The sequence below is a fragment of the Halichoerus grypus genome, chromosome 6, assembly GCF_964656455.1.
Source record: "Halichoerus grypus chromosome 6, mHalGry1.hap1.1, whole genome shotgun sequence".
In the NCBI taxonomy this organism is placed as follows: Eukaryota; Metazoa; Chordata; class Mammalia; order Carnivora; family Phocidae; genus Halichoerus; species Halichoerus grypus.
In genome coordinates, this window is record NC_135717.1 from 164,335,518 (window position 1) to 164,355,465 (window position 19,948).

General features: G+C 49.1%; 1 protein-coding gene across 2 annotated transcripts in view; it reads left to right on the plus strand.

Annotated features, from left to right (window-relative positions):
* The window catches only part of ABTB3 (ankyrin repeat and BTB domain containing 3), a 300,970-nt gene extending 287,627 nt beyond the window's left edge, over positions 1–13,343 (plus strand). For both annotated transcript variants that reach the window (XM_036093514.2, XM_036093515.2), the window contains 3 exons: positions 1,905–1,973; positions 3,793–3,906; positions 11,174–13,343. In XM_036093514.2, the coding sequence (XP_035949407.1) occupies positions 1,905–1,973; positions 3,793–3,906; positions 11,174–11,383 (393 nt within the window). In that variant the 3' untranslated portion in view covers positions 11,384–13,343. The remainder of the gene's footprint in view (positions 1–1,904; positions 1,974–3,792; positions 3,907–11,173) is intronic.
* The last annotated feature ends 6,605 nt before the right edge of the window (positions 13,344–19,948 follow it).

A 19,948-nucleotide genomic window follows, 5' to 3' on the forward strand; every position in this document is an offset into this window, starting at 1 on the left:
GGCTGCAGCTAGCAGATCTGAGAAGGCTTCAGCAATGTGACGACTGAGCTAGATCCCAAAAGAGGGGGCCGAGTTCAACAGATGGAGAATCCGGGCAGAGGGAACAGCTTGGGCAAAAGCGTGGGACCGAAAGTGGTGGTAGGTTCGGTTAAAGGCAAGTGGTTGGGAGTGGTCAGACTATAAAAGGTAGATGCTGTCGCGATTAGGAGGAGAGAGAAGGGCAGAGTGGCAGATGAGATCGGAAAAAGTACACTGATCCATAGCCGCCGGATTCCGAACAGCAAAAAAGTTGGGAACAGTCCAAATGTCCCCAGGCTGATGAAAGGATACACAAAATGCGGTACGTTGTTCAGCAATAAAAAAGAATGAAGGAGAGATCTGTGACGACGAAGGTGAACCTTGAAAATGGGACGCAGCCAGACCAAAGAGCACCTGTTGTAGGATTCCCCTCATATGAAATGTCCGGAGTGGGCACATCCACCGTGGGTGTCAGGACTGGCCCAGGAGGAAATGGGAACAGTGGGTAATGGGCACAGGGTTTCTCCTAGAGGTGTTGGAAATGTTCTGAAATTAGACAGTGGGACGGTCGCACAACATCGTGAATCCACTAAAACCACTGACCTGCGCACTTTAAACAGAAGCAGTTTGCACTATGTGAAATATAGCTCAGTAAAGCTGTAAACACTGTATTTTTTTAAGAAAACTATTACTTGTAAACACACATGCAAAAGGTAGATTGAGATCAGTCACAAAGGACCTCGAATGACCTGAGTGAAAACACAGCAGAGGCACTACTGGAGAAAGATGTTTCCACCTCAGAAAAATCAGAGCCAACATTTACTGAGTTCTTGCCACGTGCCAGGCCCCTCCTAGGCCTGTTCCATGTCGTGTAATCCTCATCACATGAGGTATGTAATGTTAGCCCCACTTTACAGATGATGAAACTGAGGCACAGAGAGCCTAACCTAATTCAGGTCACCCAGTGTTTAAGTGGCAGAGCCTGATTGGAAACTGAGGCAGCCCGAGTGCAGGGTCCTTGCCCTTCACCATGCCCTCTGGTGGCCACAGACCCACTGGAGCCTGCAGGGACCGCAGCGCACAGCCCAGCCCCAGGGCCTCATTTTACAAGTGCCCAGAGATGGGATGTAGCCAGTCTACAGATGTTTCCAGCACAGCTGCCGTGGGGCCAGACAGGGCGTCCGTGTGTCATAAGGCAGGCAGAGGACGATGGTGGAGAAGACCATGCCCATTTGGAAAGCCTACACACCACCTAAAAAATTAACAGCTTCATGGGAAGTGGTGGCGGCCAGTTCTGCACATCCGGGGACCTCGTTCTAAAGGGACACCAGTTGGCAAAGCTCTGGGACTTGGCACACCATTCAGGCCTCCTGAATCACATGAACAGAGCACAGCCTGGCTCGGACTGCTCACACCATCAACGAGATATTGAAACCCCCGACCCCTGACAGCTTCGTCCCGGATCAGGTAGTCCTGTGGTAGCCCAGAGTCTCTCTCTGGGATTTAAGTAAGAATGGTCTAGTCAAACCGGGCCATGCTCCCAGAGGGGAACAGCCGCTGGTGCAGGCTCTTCAAGCCAAGTGTTTTGGGGGCAGCCGGATGGGGTGGGAGGTGGGAGGGGAGAGCGCTGATTGCCATCTCTAGATGGAGAGCAGAGCTGGGGGTGCACCTGGAACCCAGCAGAACCACAGGGAGACAAATGGCAGCACGCGATAAGGAAAACTATCCAACTAGGAAATGTGTCCTAAGTGGAACTTCTCCCATAAGGCAGCGATCCAGCAAGAGCAGATGTTCTAGAGGGACGCACAGACTGCCCGGCTGTAAGAGGATTGTGTCTGTGTGCTGACCCCAGACTGACGCTCTGCTCTCTGTGTCCTTTCTTCCAGCTGGTCATGCAGTATCTCTACCATGGTGGCCCAGAGTCACTGCTCATTAAAAACAACGAGATAATGGAGGTAAGGCATCTGTTGTGCTGTTGGGTGGGTGGCATCTCTGTAAACTCAGGGCACCGACATGTGTTGGCAGTGTCTGGGGGGGACCTGTGTTGGGTTTTCACTTGGGTGCAGACTTTGGGGTCCTGCCTGCCTCCTTGGGCCTCCCGAGGGCTTCTCAGCAGAGCCCCTTCCTGGAAAACCAGGGTGCTTGGTGCACTTGCAATAGCAACTCTGCAAAATCCAACATTAATTGGCTTTGGGGCGGGGTACGGGAAGTTTACTGGGGAGGCTGAGGCCAGCTCTACTCTAGGCACAGCTGGGGCGCAAACATCAGGAGCTATCCTCGGTGACTTCTAGCATCAGAAAACATTCCTTAAATCACAATGTGTCCATTGATGCGGATGCTGGGAGCCGATTATAAGGGCTCAGGATGACTCTCCCTTCTTCCCAAGTCTCTTTGGCTCCCCCCTACCTGCTGCCTACCTCTCCGTCAAGCCTGTCCTCCCCTTCTGAGTCCAGGAGCCTTGTTTCTGCTCCCTTCTGCCCAAGGCCAAGAGTCCCTGCCCCTTCCTCAAAGTGGAGCCCTTGTCGGTTTTCCTACCAGAAGCCAAAATCACTCTGGGAATCCCGAGCAAAGGAGCCAGGATCCCATTCAGGTGTCCAAAGTCCAGGGTGCCTGGCTGATTAGAGATGTCAGAGCGCTATCAGTCCTTCAAAAGGTAACCCCCCACTGGTGAAAACACAGACTCTGGGCCAATCGGGGTTTCGATCCAGGCTCTTCCCCTTCTGAGCTGTGTGATCTTGGGCATTATTTAAACTCTCTGAGCCTCAGTTTCCTCACCTGGAAATGGGAATAACAAGATCTACCTCATTGGGTTTTTAAGATTGTAAGATTATATAACAAGGTGCCTAGAACGATGCCTGGCACCTGGGGATATTCTGTAAGGGCTGTGTATTCACTGGGTGGCCCATTTATCCTTCCCTTCGGACTCCGCAAACCCTTCCACGGCCATCGCCCCCCCCACCACCACCCCCCCCCCACAGTTCCTCTCTCGTTTCTCTGGACCGCGCCTCTGACGCTTCTCCACCTGCAGACCAAGCTACCATCTGAGGACGTGGGCTCTTTTGTCACATTTGTTTTTATTTTAAAATCGAAATAACGAACGCACATGTAAATCACATAAATAATGCAGAAGAGCTTGTCACCAAAAAGCAGCTCCCCCTGCCCCCACCCCCGCCCCCATCCTTTCCTCACAAAGTCAGTCCCTTTGACCTCTCAGGGGCTGCCACGGCAGTATGCAAAGGGACAGAGACCCCTGCCCTCTCGGGCTCTCTGAGGGCGACAGGCATGACATCATGTCTGCTGGGAGAAGGGCTCGGAGGACGACTGAGGCCGGGTAAGGAAGCCAGACAGTGACGGAGGGAGGTGACCCAAGGTGGCATGGTCCGGGAGGCTTCTCCGAGGTGACCTTTGTGTGGACACCTGGTTGAACAGAGGGAGTGAGCCGCATCCATGTCCATCTTGCTAACTAAGGGCGTTCACCCTTATTTCCTTATTTCTGGACACGGCAACTGTAAGCATTTTTGCTTGACCTCCCGCTAGAATAGCTGTGAATCTGGTTCCCTTCAGCCCCTTCCCCTCGGCCATCTTCCTCCGCAACAGAGTTCTATCCCTGTGTCTCATTTTCTAGGGTTTCCTTTGTGCTTTAAAGTGACAGACCCACACCTGTGCTCCCAGCCCTTCTCCTTGGGACATCTCTGGAAAAATGAGGATTTTCCCCACTGTCCTCCCTTTATTTCCACCTCCCAACCTCTAACAGGCTCTTCTTATGATTTTTAGCTTCTGTCTGCCGCTAAATTTTTCCAGCTGGAGGCTTTGCAGCGACACTGTGAGATTATCTGCGCAAAGAGCATTAACACTGACAACTGTGTGGATATTTACAATCACGCCAAGGTAATCAATCCTGCCCGGGCTGCCCGGAGCATGCGCCGTGGACCGAAGTGGCTCGGGGCAGAGAGCTGATGATGCTGGCCTGCCCACTCCAGGCTGAGCTGCCTGCATTCCTCCCCCTTCGGCCTCCCGCTCTAGAAAAGATGCCTTGCCCTTCATCTCACCCCTCCAGAATACAGTGAGAGCAGGAAGTTTCAAAAGCAGAGTTGTTTCTGAAACAGTGCTTCTCGAACGCAAATGTGCACTTGAATCACGTCGCAGACCCTGACTCAGCAGACCCCCAGGTGGGCCCTGGTCTGCGTTTCTAACAAGCTCCCAGGTGAAGCCTCTGCTGCTGGTCTAAGCCACACCTTGAGTAGCAAGGTTCTGGAACAGTGGCTCTCCAGGTGTGTTCTCCAATCCAGAAACATCAGCCTCTTCGGGGAACTTGTTAGAAATGTATATTCTAGAGTCCCATCCCAGACCCCCTGAACCAGAAACTCTGGGGGAGAGGCCCACCATCTATGGCTTTGCAAGCCCTCCAGGTAACTCTGGTGCATGCTCAAGGGTGAGTACCACACTGTTCTAGAACTGACTACACAGGAGAATCACCTGGGCACTCACTTAAAATCCCTATGCCTGGGGCCTATCAAAGACCATTTAAATCTGCCTCTGGGGGTGGAGCCTGGGAAAAGGTATTTTCCAGAGCTTCCCAGGTGATTTCAGTTATGGCCAAGGTTGAGAACAGCCCTGGAGACCCCCAAGGGGTCCTCCTGGTCAGGTGGACCCAACACCTAATCAGAATCACCTGGGGAGAGTCTGGAATCTTTAGCCCTCTACCCCCCAGTGGTCTCTGCAGTGGGCCTCAGGAATCTGTATATATTTTTTTAAAGATTTATTTATTTTAGAGTGAGAGAGCACGTGAGTGGGGGGGAGGGGGAGAGGTAGAGAGAATCTGAAGCAGACTCCAAGCTGAATGCAGAGCCCGATGTGGGGCTCGATCTCACAACCAAGAGATCATGACCTGAGCTGAAATCAAGAGTCAGGCACTTAATAGACTGAGCCAGCCAGGTGCCCCAGGAATCTATATAACAAGCTCCTGGGGTCCCTGTTGTGACTTCTGCCCTAAGGCCAGTCTTGACTCCAGTGTTGGGGGGCTACTGACCTCATCCAATTCATGTCACCTGTGGGGATACTGGGACCAAGAGAATTCAAATACTTTGTCCAGGTGCCATTTCATTTGGTCCCATGTGCTCAGGACAGGCATATTAGCATTTGCTAGAAGAAACGATGAAATGAGTTACGAGCAGGAATTAAAAAAGTCTTGTTCTGTGTGACTGGGGTTCAGGATACATCTCCCACATCCGCAGTGCTGTAGAGTGACAACTGACATGAATTACGCTCTCACTTTTTGGGAAAACTCAGGCTACCTTTGAGATGTTTTCTCTCTTACGCCAACACTCAACAGGCCCTTTTAGCGTGCAATCGCCTGTGCTAAGAGCCTTGACACACCTTCCTTTTTAACCCTCCCTGCAACCCTTTTAGGTAAACACTATCATTAGTCCCATGTCATAATAAGGAAACTGAGGCACAGAGAGGTGAAGTAACTTGCTTAAGGTCACACAGCTATGGAGATTTTTTTTATTGTAGTAAATGCACATAACATGAAATTTAGCATTTTAACCATTTATTAAGTGTCCATTTGAGGGGCATTAAGCACATTCACACTGTTGTACAACCATCACCACCATCCGTCTCCAGAGCTTTTCATCTTCCCAAACTGAAACTCTGTACCTACAAAACACTAAGTCCCCATTTCCCTCTCCCCTCAGCCCCTGAAACCACCACTTAACCTTCTATCTCTGTGAATTTGACTCCCCTAGGGACCTTATGTAAGTGAGATCATGGAGTATTGGCCCTTTGTGACTGGCTTATTTCCATTAGCACAGTGTTCTCAAGGTTCATCCATGCTGTAGCATGTGTCAGAATTTCATTTCTTTTTATTTTTTTTAAGATTTTATTTATTTATTTGAGAGAGAGCACAAGCAGGGGGAATGGCAGGCAGAGGGAGAGGCAGGCTTCCCGCAGAGCAGGGAGCCCGATGCGGGGCTCTATCCCAGGACCCTGGGATCCTGACCTGAGCCAAAGGCAGATGCCTAACGACTGAGCCACCCAGGCGTCCCATTTCATTTCTTTTTAAAGCTGAATAATATTTCCTTGTATGGGGAGACCACACTGTGTCTATCCATTCATCTGTCATTGGACACTTAGATGGCTTCCACTGTTTGGCTACTGTGGATAATGCTGCTATGAACATGCCGGGGGGGGGGGGGGGTTAGGGACAAATATCTGTTCAAGTCTCTGCTTTTAGTTCTTTGGGGCATATACCCAGAAGTGTAAGTCTAGATTTGTCTTACTCCAAAGCACAGGTTCCTAACTTTGTGTTTATTGTCTGGCCTAATAAATGTTTGAAATATGTGCAATAATTGTTGATACTCAGAAAAGATCTTCTGATTGGTCATCAGTAAATCAACAACTACAAGCTGTTTCCTACACACACACACGCACACGCACACGCATGCACGCACACGCACCAGGTATTTTAGTTAAGTGAAGGTTTTACCAAAATCTGGTTTCTCAGGACACAGTACATTTTTTTTTTAATCTTAAACTGATGACTTTGCAGGAAAGCATCCAGAGGCTGCTCTCTACCCAAGAGGAGAGCCTGATTATTAGCTTGTAGTTCTTCCCCTCCCCTGGCCATGGACACTCCAAGTGCCCTGTGAACCCAGCATCCACCAGTGGCTTTGCCGTGGCCCGTCCTCTTGACAGCGATCCATTTTAATCACTCCAGGCTCCTTGGCAAGTGGCTTCCGTAGCTCTCGTATTTAATAATGCAGCCGGATGCGGTGTGAGCCCAGGCTGGGAATACACGTGTGCTGCAGGCTTTGAATACCTCTGGCAGGGAGCTGCCCCTTTGGCGTATACACCTTTGTAGCCAGAGCTTTGCCTTTTACACACCCCAGCCACTGCCGCGGCCCCCAGGCCACATCCTGCTGTGTTTCCAATGCAAAAGTCGGCCCCTCGTGATACTTGCATGGAGGGCAGGGCAAAGCCAGCCAGCCCGTGCCCTTTCTCTGTGCTGCTTCCCTGTGCTCTGGGTACTGCCCCACCACTGATGATCACATGCTGCCTGGGTTCTATTCCTGGCAGACTGGGCTGCAAATTGAGGCTAGTTTAGTAAAAGATGGAAAAGAAAGAAACCAACTCTGGGTTTGGAACCCCAGGAAACACAGGCATTTACACGCTAATAACAATGCTCCAAATGTCAACGCCCTTGGCAACAATATCTCTATATGACATCTAACTGAGACAGCTGTGGAATCTTATACAGATGAGAAGACCATCCCATAAATGCATGGCTTAGCCATCTTGTTTTCCCCCGGCAAAGCTGTTCCAAACTATTCAGTCATGAAAAAGGGGCCCTGGGGGGGCGCCTGGGTGGCTCAGTCATTAAGCGTCTGCCTTTGGCTCAGGTCATGATCAAAGGGTCCTGGGATCGAGCCCCGCATCGGGCTCCCTGCTCCGCGGGAAGCCTGCTTCTCCCTCTCCCACTTCCCCTGCTTGTGTTCCCTCTCTAACAAATAAATAAAATCTTAAAAAAAAAAAGGGGGGGGGGCTGCCTGGAGCTTCTGATGGCCCTTTCGGGTTATCTTTCAACCTGGGGAAAAGAATAGGCTGGTTCATCAAATTGAATCTAAGCTAGTGCAGTAAGCTCAACAGTGCACTGTGCTAGAAAGAACGGGTTTGGAACCCAGGGGATTCATTAGTGTTCATCGAGCACGCACTATTTACCAGGAACTGTATTCATCAGAATATAATAAATTAGTAAGACATAGTCTCTGCCCTTGAAAAATTATAGTCTAGGGACAGAGGTCAGCAGACTTTTCTGTGGAAGGCCAGGTGAATATTTCCACACAGGCCATACGGTTGCTGTTTTACCTCCTCGACTCCGCCGCAGTCACACGAAAGCAGCCGCAGACGATACGTAAATGATGGATGTGGTTGTGTTCTAATAAAACTTTATTTACCGAAGCAGTTAGTGGGCCAGATTTTGCCCACAGGCCCAGTTTGCCAACCACTGGTCCCGGAGATGAGAGTCCCCACCCCAGTTCTGTCAGTAATTAGCTGTGTGGAGGTAGTCAAGGGTCTGATGTATAGTCACCACTGAATAAATATCACCAAATATAAATGTAAGTATTTACTGTTCTCCATTTACACTTACTGTTCTCCACTTACACTACCTTATGCTGAGTGACATTCGTATACAAAGTGAATGGCCAGGTGTGGTAAAGGGGGATGCTCTCTGTGTCCACAGAATCAAAGATAGGCAACTCTGAGCCTCAGTTTCCCCGCCTGTCCAGTGAGGGCTTTTACTCTGTGACTCTAAGAGCAGGGTTCATGTTGAAAGAATGAAAGCATTCCTAAGATCTCTCCCAGCCCCAACGTGAACATTGGGTGGTAACAAGCCCTCTCACCTGATAAACCTCACCACATCTTCTGGATCTCTCAGAGACCTCATGATTACCTGGTGCCTCTGGTTCATTCCCTTCATTCTATAACTGGGGAAACTGAGGCACAGAAAAGTGATTTGATTTGCATAAGGTTGCACATGGTTTTTATACACAGAGTTGCCGTTGGCTCAGTGAATTAGCACATGGCGTCAGTGAGTTCATGGTTACAGGCTTGGTCCTTCTAAGGGCCAGTTAGCTGGGCTAGGTTCTTTTTTTTTAAGATGTATTTTTATTTATTGGTGGGGGGAAGGGGCAAAGGGGGAGAATCTTTAAGCAGATTCCCCACTGAGCACGGAGCCTGATGTGGGGCTCAATCCCACGACCGTGAGATCATGACCTGCCTGAGCCAAAACCAAGAGTCAGATTCTCAACCAACTGAGCCACCCAGGCGCCCCTGGGCTAGGTTCTATAGATACAGTCAGTTCCCTTTCTCCCACCCTGGCCACGTACTTTGTCCATGTGGGTCACTGGATACCAGTTGGTGAGAAGGAGAGTGATAGTTTACATTTACAATGACAACTAGCAGTGAGTGCTGACTACAGTTGACCGTTACTCTGACACTCCTTGCATTATCTCATTCAGTCTCAACAACAGACTATTAAGTAGGTATTATCATCATCCCCATTTTACGGATAGGAATTTTGAGGCAAAGAGAGATTATATACTTGCCCAACAGCTGATGGCTAAAGCCGTAAATCAGGAGGGAAGGAAGGAAGGAAGGAGGGAGGGAGGGAGGAAGGTAGGAAGGAAGGAAGGAAAAGGAAGGAAGGAAGAAAAGATCCCAGAGTCCCCTCCCTTAGCTCTGCCTCTCCTAAATGTGACAAATGACAGAATCATGCCATAAATCATCCCAACAAGACTTGGGATGCTGGTGTCCTAATTCTCATTTTGAAAATGATGAACGCAAGCTAGGGGCCAAGTGACCCAGCCCTGGTCACATATTCAGGAAGGTGGGGGAGCCCCAACTTGAAACCAAGTGTTCCAGCTCATTCCACTGAAACCCTGTTGGCACTGGCTCATTATCATTGCACCGTTCCACATCTACCAACTTAAAGTGCATCTCTAGTTTAAAGGACAGGATATTAGGGAGTTCAGAAGAATGATTCAGCATTTAGATGATTTAGATAATTCATCTAAATAAAGCAGCAGGATGTCATCTCAAGGGGCACTTAACAACTTCTGAGCATCCAGTTCATTGTGATAGACTTACAAGCTTTGGAAACTGTAGAAAAGGTCTGAGGACAGCCAGCCGACATATCCACATTTACTTCTGTGCCTCAAACATGAGTCCCTCCACCAGGCACACGCATGCAGCTAAATACCCACCCTCTGAGTAATGGTGTCAGGCTGGAGGCAATGTCTTGGTGGTTAAGCACACAGCCTTAAGGATTGAATTACCGGGGTTCCGTTCCTGGTTCTGCCCTGGACGCACTGCATGATTTTTTTTGTAAGTTACTCTCTTGTCTGTTTCCTCGTCTGTAAATTGGAGGTGGTAATACGCCTGCCTCCAGGAAAGTTGAAGATTAAATGAGGTGATGAACGCGAAGTGCCTTGCAAGGTGCTCGGCATATTGTAAGCGCTCGGTCAATGTTCACTGTGAGTCTGTTACTCTGTTAGTTAACTGTTCACTCATACATTCAACAAAGACTAAGTGTCTGCCATCTGCCAAGCCCTTGGCTTGGCCCCTGAGCTAGGTCAACATAATCCCTTCCCCACTGGCTTAGTCTGTGAGGAACCCCGTCTCTAGATCACTTTCTCAACCTCGGCACTGACAGCTTGAGCTGCAGGATCCTCTGCGGCAGGGGCTGTCCTGTGCATCGTGAGAGCTTTAGCAGCATCCCTGGCTTCCACCCATTAGATGCCGATAGTACGGACATCACCACCACCACCCAGTTGTGACAACCAGACTGCCTCCAGGCTTTTCCAGATGTCCCCTGGGAGGCAAAATCACCCCCGGTTGAGAAACCACTGCCCTAAATCCAGGGCGTAGGTAGTCCGTGCCCACTCGGGATTGCTGTGAGAGTCGAATGGGTTAATACTTGAAGAGCTTAGAGCTGTGTCTGCAACTCCATTCATGTGCGGGTTAGCTACGGTACAACAAAGAAACGCAGAACCCAAGGGTTAAACCAGTAAGCACTTTTCAGCCCATGAGTCGACAGGCTCTCACTGAGCCTGGTGGAGGGACTCATGTTTGAGGCACAGAAGTAAATGTGGATATGTCGGTTGGCCGTCTTCAGACCTTTTCTACAGCTTCCAAAGCTTGTAAGGCTTCTGTCTTTTGGTCTCCACGGGCCTTGCTTCTGAAGTCAGCTGGCTGGTCCTCTGTGCTTGGCTCTGGTGACCCTGGCTGGGCTCTGTCCCTGTCTCCTCTCAGTTTCCTGGAGCCGCTCACCCTCCAAGCAGGCTCGCCTGAGCCTGTTCTGCCGCAGAGCCCGGGTTCTGAGCAAGAGCGCGAAGTCCACACCTGGCCCCTCAAAGCGAGCTCGGGACTGGCAGCTCTCACTGCTGCCCCCTGCTGTTGGCCTGAGGAAGTCACAGGGCCAAGCCGCGGAGAAATGAGCCCCAGCCCTCTAGGCGAATACAGAGCAACGGGCAGAGAATCAGGGCCGTTGTTGTCGTCAGTCTACCTTCACGACTGTTCTCCATTAATGGGCGTGCAGGCAGCCAGGTGCATTTCAGAAACATAATCTCCTCCTGCTTCCTGTCTCTCTCCACAGTTCCTTGGAGTCACAGAGCTCTCCGCGTACTGTGAAGGCTACTTTCTCAAAAACATGATGGTCCTCATCGAAAACGAGGCCTTCAAGCAGCTCCTCTATGACAAAAATGGCGAAGGGACAGGCCAGGATGTGCTCCAGGACTTACAGAGGACGTTGGCCATCAGGATTCAGTCAATCCACTTGTCCTCTTCCAAAGGTTCTGTCGTATGAAACGCCCAGAGCAGGGAACGGTCCCCGGGGACTTTCCAGATCCTGCTGCTGCATCGGCTTCTCACAAACACATACCAAGTTCACCTGGCGTCTGTTTTTGGCTAGGCCAAGGAGCTGTCTACTGCCTCAGCTTCTCTCAAATAAGCAATTTCAGCTCCCGTGCGTTCCTGTTGAAAAACAAAGGACATGCCACTGGTCAGATGGCAGTGGGGCCCAGCGCGCGAAGGTCAACATGGGGCAGCCAAGCCAAGCCCATCGGAAAGCACCCCTGGGGCGGTCAAACACCCGTCGCCGGGACCACCGTCCAGTGGATGGATTGAGGACTAAAGGTCGTCTGGGTTGCTGGTTGAGAGCTGGAGAACGTAACTGGTCTGACCCTGACGAGCGTCGTGTTCCCATGAAGGACCTTCGTCACTGCAGTTCAGGGAGAGTCAGCCATGGTAGCGAATTCGCGAGACTGTTACCAATAGCGAAGAAATAATTTGGCAAATTTTTAGGGGTGGGAACTTTTTAAAATGTTCATAACAAAACAAAAAAACAGGGCAGCCTTGTAGTTTAAAATCTATTTCTAAAAGCTTAACAGTTCATTTTCAATTGAATTGTGTTTAGGGATCTGTGTTTTGAGTTTTGTTTTTTGTTTTTGTTTTTAAAAAAACAGTAAGTTGCAGGTCTATACTATATAAACATGCATCTGACAAGATATTGCTGATAGTCTATACAAGGTAAAATAATAATCTTGCCTTAGTGATCATGGTTACACAGAGAGGTGCACTGCCAATAATTATCTCTAACTTGATAGTTGAAAACAATGTGCATGCTAATCGTGATTTCGGGGTGAGAATAAAACACCCTCCACATAACAAAACATGCATTTGCATGGGCCCGAACCAGTGAAATGTTATGTTTGTGCTTCATTTTTGCCAAGGTAAAAAATGTTCCATCACTTCTTGCTAAAAATCCATTTGGTGAAAACTAGAACATATTCCTTTCCTTTAACAATGATTCTGGGATGCTTTTGCAGAAATGTGTTCATAGATGATGCTGATGGGGGGTGGGGAGGGCGCACGCCAGAGGATTTACTGTTAATCCCAAAGTTTTCTCTGTATTGTCAGAAGATGTTAATAGTTTGTTACTAGCCAGATAATATGACTATGTTAGATTATTTTTAAAGATGAAACATGTACGATAGGAAGGATTCTTTCTGTATTCTGAGAGTGTACAGTTATAGGGTTATCTGTAATGAAAGTTTATATCGACAGGGTTCCGTTTTGCTCTGCCATATATTATAAGCAAAAGAGATTGGTGAAGTGCCACAATATTCCAAGTAATTTTTGAGTTGCTGCCTTTTTTTTTTTTTTTCTTGTCCGTTAATTTGAAACCTAGTTAGAAACGAGAATGACTTTTAGCCTTTGGGGTTGGCAAAGTCTCATGGGTAAACCTCTTTCCTAGCATGCCTTTGCGAAGTCGTGCCCAGACCCTAGACTCTAGAGAAGCTGCTGTTACCCATCGTACTTGCTCCCTGAGCCACCGTCCAGAGGACTAATGCCAAGTTACATGGGTGTGACCCATGGAGCGCCTGGGCCGCGTCTGCCTACATCATTGGCCCTCAAGTGATTTGGATCCACGAGGCCTCTCTCCTACTTGGTCATTTGCAAACCTCCCCAGGCCCTACCATCAGATGAAGACGGGGGGGGGGGGGGGGTGGGGGGAGAGAGAAACTGCCTGCGGAGGAGGCCACGTTCCAGAAGATCCACAGCCCGTGCGTGAGTCACCGCTGCCTCCTTCCTCCTCTGTGTTCTCAGAAATGCTGTATGATGTTCCCTTCACCACGACGGACTTCCCCGCGAATGTCTTATGCTAGCTGGGGGCCTCTGGCCTCCGAGTTGTACAGGGGCAACTCCCGACGGGCTTCTGTTATAGTCTGGTGTGTGCTTTCTCTGTCATTAAATGATTTTCCCAAGCCGCGCATCATGTGTGTGGTACGAGCGAGCTCTTTCCCGGCAGGTGGGGCCTGAGAACTTCATTCAGTTGAAAGACTGGAAAATGTGGCCCTGCAGAAAGAGTCGAGGAAAATGAAGGCACCAGGTGAAAGACAGGGGCTCGTGTTGTTGGCAGTGGGCCACCACCTGTCCGCTCTGTCAAGCAGAGGTTGGTGTGCAGGCTCGAGTCCCCCGGGTCTGCATACACCTGTGGGTGCCCCCCCTTGGAGGACTTACAGGCACCACCACCCTGGCCACTGGCCTAATGCAGCTAATCGGCCTGCAGAGCGTTTAGCTCTGGCTGTCACTTGTGTGCCTTAAGGAAGCTTTCTGGGGGGTGGGAAAATGGAGAAAAAGAAGTTCTCCCCACATGGCGTGTCTCCCACCGAGGGCCAGCCTGACTTGATGTTTGTGGTGGTGGCAGCATTCTGGGGTGGAGGGGGGTCACAGAGGGACAAGCAGCTCTCTTCTTGGGTATCCTCATCACTGAGGTCAAACCAAGGCCCCACCTGGTCCGCTCTGGCCCAGCCCGGGTCTGGGTGGAGATTGATATCCCCTGGCTCACCCACAAGACCTACAGGAAGCCAGGGCAAGGAGGCCTGGGCCAGGGAGGCCTGGTAAACAGCTGACCTCACTAGCCCCTGGGCCCTGCTTAGCAGGCAAGCTGTTTCTTTAAGAAGTATCCGAGTGCCGGGGGCCAGAACTCTGAGTCAGGCCTGGAGAACAGAAGGTCGATTTATTTTTGACCGTGCATCACCCTCTGTGTGGCCTCGGTGAGTACGCCATTTGATTTAATCCTTTTGCAAAGATCAAGTGTATGGTACCGAATTTGCCTTTTCTCTGACGGGAGGCTTTGTCATTCAGTCCTTTGTCATTCAGTCCTTAGTGAAGCCCGTAGCATCTGAGGCCCCTAACAGCTCGGGGGGGGGGGGGGGGGGAGAAGGCTGAGCCCACCTGCCCGCCACAAAGCACCCTCCACCCCTTCCACGGCTAGGAGGAACTGGAAGGAGGGTGTGCATGCAGCCACCTGATTAAACACAAAGGCCCCAACTTGGCTTCTGCGGCCCCCAAAATGCCCATGTGTGGTTGGTCTTGTATATACTGTATTTAAATGTCATCCATGCTTCCCAAAAGAAGGAGAAGCCCACCCAAAATGGGGATCAAGGTGTGAACTCCCATCACGGGAGGCAGAAGCTAGAAGACAGTGTAGTCACCCCTCAAGGTCCGGTTGGATGGAGGGGCTTCTAAGATCTTCTCCGCCCCTGAGATTGTTTAGTCCTGTGATTCCGGTTCTGTGGCTTGCGTTGTTTTTCCCTGTGAAGCCCCAGGCCAAAAGTGTTAGTCCAGGTGGGCCTTGTTTCATCTCACCTCGTCTATTACTGCGCCGTGTTCAGGCAGGGTGGATAAAGGGTAAGGATCCCACACAGCCGTTGGAGAAAATCTTTTATTTCACTAGTCCTGGGTTCCCTGTCGTCTTCAAATTCCGCGCTCACTCCCTCTGCCCCCCGCTTGGCAGTCGCTAGCTTGAGTCACAGACGAATGGGCGCAGATCCACATCACACCACTCTAGATCCCTTTCCGACTGGCCCGACCAGACACCCTGCAAGACGGTTTCCTGGGCTTCTTGGCTTGAGGGTTCACGTCAGGGAGATGCACAGCCATTGCCAAGCTTCGGGCTGCAAGCTGGTCTGGAAACGTTCACGTATCCAAGCCAGGACAGTCCCTGACTAGCCCTGAGACACTGGACAAGTCACTCACAAAGTCCAGTTTTCGTTTTTCTCTTCTGAAAAATTGGTGTAAATATAACTAGTTAATAGCATCGTTGAGAAGATTAAGCAAGATATTTTGTACAGGCCCTACACAGTAACAGAGAAAGGCACTTCCAGACTCGTAAGACCAAGCAGAGGGAAGGAGAACCTGATGAGTCACACAAGGAAGGGAGGGTTAACAATTCTGCCCTTCATTTCCTTTTTTAAATTATTGTTATTTAAATTCAATTTAGTTAGCACATAGTGTATTATTAGTTTCAGAGGTAGAATTTAGGGATTCATCAGTTGAATATAAGACTGAGTGCTCATTACCTCAAGTGCCCTCCTCAGTGCCCATCAGCTGTCCTTCATTTCTAGAACTTTCTACCGCAGCCATTCCCAGGGTGGTTTGTGATCTCTAGGGTTGTGCTACTTGTTCCAGGGAATGTGGAGAAATTCTCCAAAAACAGCTCTATTGCAATCCTAGTTCCTAGCATGGTACCTCACACAAAGTACGTGATCAAGAAATGTTTAAGTCAATGGAAGCCAAGTTCAACTAGATTTTCCTTCATATAAGTACTATAAATATTTCATATAAATGCTAAATATAAGTACTAAAAATGCTTTCACACTATTACTATATTTGCTAAATATTAGAGTTGCAGGGATTCGCTCTCCCTAACTCCTCATCTACTCGGGAACGTGAGACTCACATTTGTGACCCATTTGACGTGAGTCCAAGGCCCCGCAAATGACCGAGCAGGGACAGACCCACTGGTTCGACTCTCAGTCCAGGGCTGGGGACCATGGCTGAAGAGGAGACAGGTAGTCACAAATCCCCAGGGGAAAAAAACACCAATTGTCAACTCCAGAAAATGCCAGGATCACTGTCCTCAACAAAGTGGCAGCTAGCCCTCGTCCTTTCCTGCCACTTGAGTATGTGGACCCTCGTGCCCCACCCCTCCACTGAGAAATCCTCCTGGTGAAACTTCACATCACCTGTGTCCCTCCCCACCTGGCCGTGCCTTGGGTAAAACAGCATGTGTCTTGGACAGGACCACCAGGAAGCTGTAGGATGCCTATTTTTTCACCCTCTTTAAAAATAACCCAGCAGATTTTAAACTTCCTGCTTGGTAGGAGAAAATAGAACTCGTACTCAGCAATCACGTTGCACATTAGTTCCCATTACTGATGAGGCAGTGGGGTAATGAGTGCCCTATGAAAGGACATGCCTCCAAGTTTAGCTCCGAACATGAAAAGACAATCTGTCTGCGTGAATAGGCAATTAAAAGAGATGCCCTGTTGGCATTGATGCGTTCTTTGGATGTTGCTTTCAGAGTTAACCTCGGATGAGTTCTGAATTTTAATGCCACCTCAAAACTCTGGGATGAAGAGCTGCCAGGAGAGTTGGCCGGTGGGTGGAATGGAGGGGCTCTGGGCTCCGGGCTGGGCACCAGATCCCGCCTCCAGTCCTGTTACTGCCATCGACTACTTGGTGACTTTGGCTGGGCCCCTTCTCCATTCTGGACCTACTCTAAATGAAAGCCTTTCTGAGCTGATGTTCTGTGCGCCTAGACTGAACATGTCACACTCCTCCTGCTACACTCATGTATTAGAACCTTGCAGTAACACCGTTTAGTGGGATAGAACATTCTGGATTGCATCCAGGAGGACTTAGGTAAAGGACCCTCAATGTACAATGATGTCTTTGGTAAAAGAGGCAAGAAATCAAGTAAAAGCCTTACAACAAGTCTCCATGGATGTTTTACGATGAGGATGCATCTCATCAAATCATAGCCTCGTGACCACCATCTCCTTTTTGTTTTGTTCTTTTCGCTTTTCGTTTTTAAATAATTACAGATTCACAGGAAGTTGTGAAGATAGTACAGAGAGGTCCTTGTACCCTTCACCCACTTCCCCCCAATGGAGGCATTTTAACTGCCTCTAGTATGATATCGAAACCAGGAAATTGACATCAGCACACTGCGTGTGTCTAATTCAATGCCATTTTGTCACAAGTATAGATCCATTTTACCACCACCCCAATCACTGCTCTGCACCACAAAGGTGTCCCTGTGCCCCCCCTTCCTAGTCACTCCCACGCCCTTCCTCCTCTCATACGATCCCAGCCCTGGCAGCCACAGAACTGTGTTTTACCTCTACAGGTTTGTCATTTGGAGAATGTTCTATAAATAGAACTGTTCAGTAAGTGGCTTGCTTCACTCTGCACAATGCCCTTGAGATCCATCCAAGGATGTTACAGGTATCAAGAGTCTGTTCCTTTTTATTGCTGAGTAGTATCCCCCCCCGTGTCCCATGTCCTTTTAACCAAATGCAGGCGTGTGTCAGGAAGTATGGCAGTAAGACAGCTTGGCTCTGACGGCTAGTTCTCTGCTTGTAGCTCCCAGAAAACAGTGATGTGTCTTGAGAGCCGGACATGACTTTCTCATCCTGCAGCGTCGAGGGGAGACTGCTTTGTGACGTTAGTCCAACACTTGGGTGTTGGTCATGGATCATAGGAGACCAGTGCTTTCACATGGCCTAAATGGTCCTTCAGCTTCTACCATTGACGGACTTCTCCATACATCTCACTGGTGGGGTAGGGAAGCGCTTCTCAGGCTCACTCTACGTGCACATCACTGGGGATCTCGTTGAAATGCAGGTTCTGATTAAGTAGGGCTGGGTCAGGCTTGAGATTCAGCATTTCCAATAAGCCTCTAGGTGATGCTCATGCTGCCAATCAGGGAGGCATCGCTTGAATAGCAAAGGTGTCAAGTATGGAGGTCAGAGATTCATCTCCAACCCTTTCTGCTGCCAGACTAACCCTTGGCTTCTGTCCTGTCACCCGCCTCTCTGGAATCTCAACCTTGTGGGTTATTATGAGCCTTTCCTTCTGTCCCAGACTATGAAGACATTTTAGCCATACATCTGGGGAACTCATTTGAAATTACATTTTCCTAGGTGGAGGGTTCAAAGAGTCTAAATTGAGCCCAAGGAATTATTCACCCACAACCCCATTCTACCTTCACTTTTCCTGGTCTGCTTTTAGTCCAAATCAAATGTATTTATGCGCTAGGTGTTTACTGATGGCCTAGCACGCATGTGGGACCTGCTTCTCTGTTGTGGCACGAAACATCCATCCTTCCTCACTTTGGTTTTCCGTTTTCCTTCAGTATTGGTGGAGGAGGAAAGAAGAAAACTCTTGTTTATTGTAAGACTGTTTCATGAGACTTCTTTCTGGGCTCACAGAGCCCTCCTGAGAGTGGCAAGGACACCAAGGAGGACCAAGAAGGGAACAATCAAAGACAGCTGTCCCTCCCATCTTTGCTAAAATTACTTGGATAGTGGAGGAGGATGAGGGAAGCATCTGGTTCAAAATGCCTGCTGGGTGAGCTTGAGACTTGTCAGCCAGTTGCTGTGGGGAATGAGTGGGGGGGAAGAGGAAAGAGTGGCAGATTTTATCCATAGTTACTCTCTACTTTCTTTCCTTGTCAAGCGAATGACTGAATTTTCAGCACTTCAAAGGAATCACTCTCATATATTAAATATTGTAGTTGTGGGGGGCGCTCAGAGATTGTTTTCTGTTGAACCAGTAATAAGAAAGTACAAAGTCTTTTTTTTTCTAGAAGTTCCTTAGACCAGGGAATGAATCTCTACCCCTGCTATGTGAGAGTTTCAGCTGGCCAGTGAGTTTAATGAAAATCAGCAATATGATATAGTTGCTTAGAAGAGCTCATTTAGCTGTAGGCTACATTAATAGAAGCATAATCACTAGAATGAGGAGGTGATGATGCTCCTCTCTGCACTGAGGAGATCCCTCCTGGAGTCGTGCATTCGGTTCAGGGTCTGCACGAGTCAGGGTTCCTAGAACAAGCAACTCTGGCAAATTTAAGAAGAAAGGGGATTTATTCAAAGATATTAGACAATTCAGACACTTGATGATGGGCTAGAGAAACCATTTGAAAGGCAGAGCTTCTAGGGATCACTTACAAACCATGACACAGGAAAGGCCTGATGAAGTCCTTGCTGCCACTTCTGCCACCAAATACCATGAAGGCCGAAGTCAGTAATGGCAGCTCCATGGTGACGGAGAACTTGATTTCCAGGACGACTTCGGCCACAAGCACCAGTACCACTCCAACCTCAGGACTTAACCTGCAAACCCAGCAAAAAGTTCAGCACCTCTGCCTCCACTTGAACCACAAAACGGAAGCTCCCATTCCCTGGTGGTGTCCCCTTCGGAATCAGACTTTCATTCCAGCACAGCCGACTGGCAGAACCTCGGTCACATGACTATGCTTACCTGGGGCGGGGGGGGCGGGGGGGCCGGGAGTTTCAGTTCTCGCTGCTGCCTTCAGGGGACAGGACGGATCCCAGGGGATTTCTGTGGAGAAAGATGATGGGCGACCATGAACATGACAGATGTCCCCTGTACTTAATGAAGGTCACAGACTTATCAGAAGAAAGTAACCCGACAGTGAAAGAGCGGCTGAAAGAACTGGGATGTTTGGCCCGTAGAAAGGAAGACTTGGGTATGAACAAGAACTTTTAAAAGTCAGAGCAAAGCATTCCAAAGATGGAATGAGCTGACACAGGGGCAGTGAGTCTCCCATCACAGGAAGCATTCAAGAAAATGCTAGTCAACCACTTGATAGAGATTCAAGCAATAAATGGGGGGTAGAATTTAAAGGTCCCTTACGACTCAGAGATATTGTCATTATCAGTTCTCTCCTTCTGATATTAATCATCTATTTGGCCTCAGAAAACCGATCCATCTTGATATATCTTTTATAGAATTTGTAATGACCTCCCTGCCTTCATTTTTTGTCAGTGCCGGA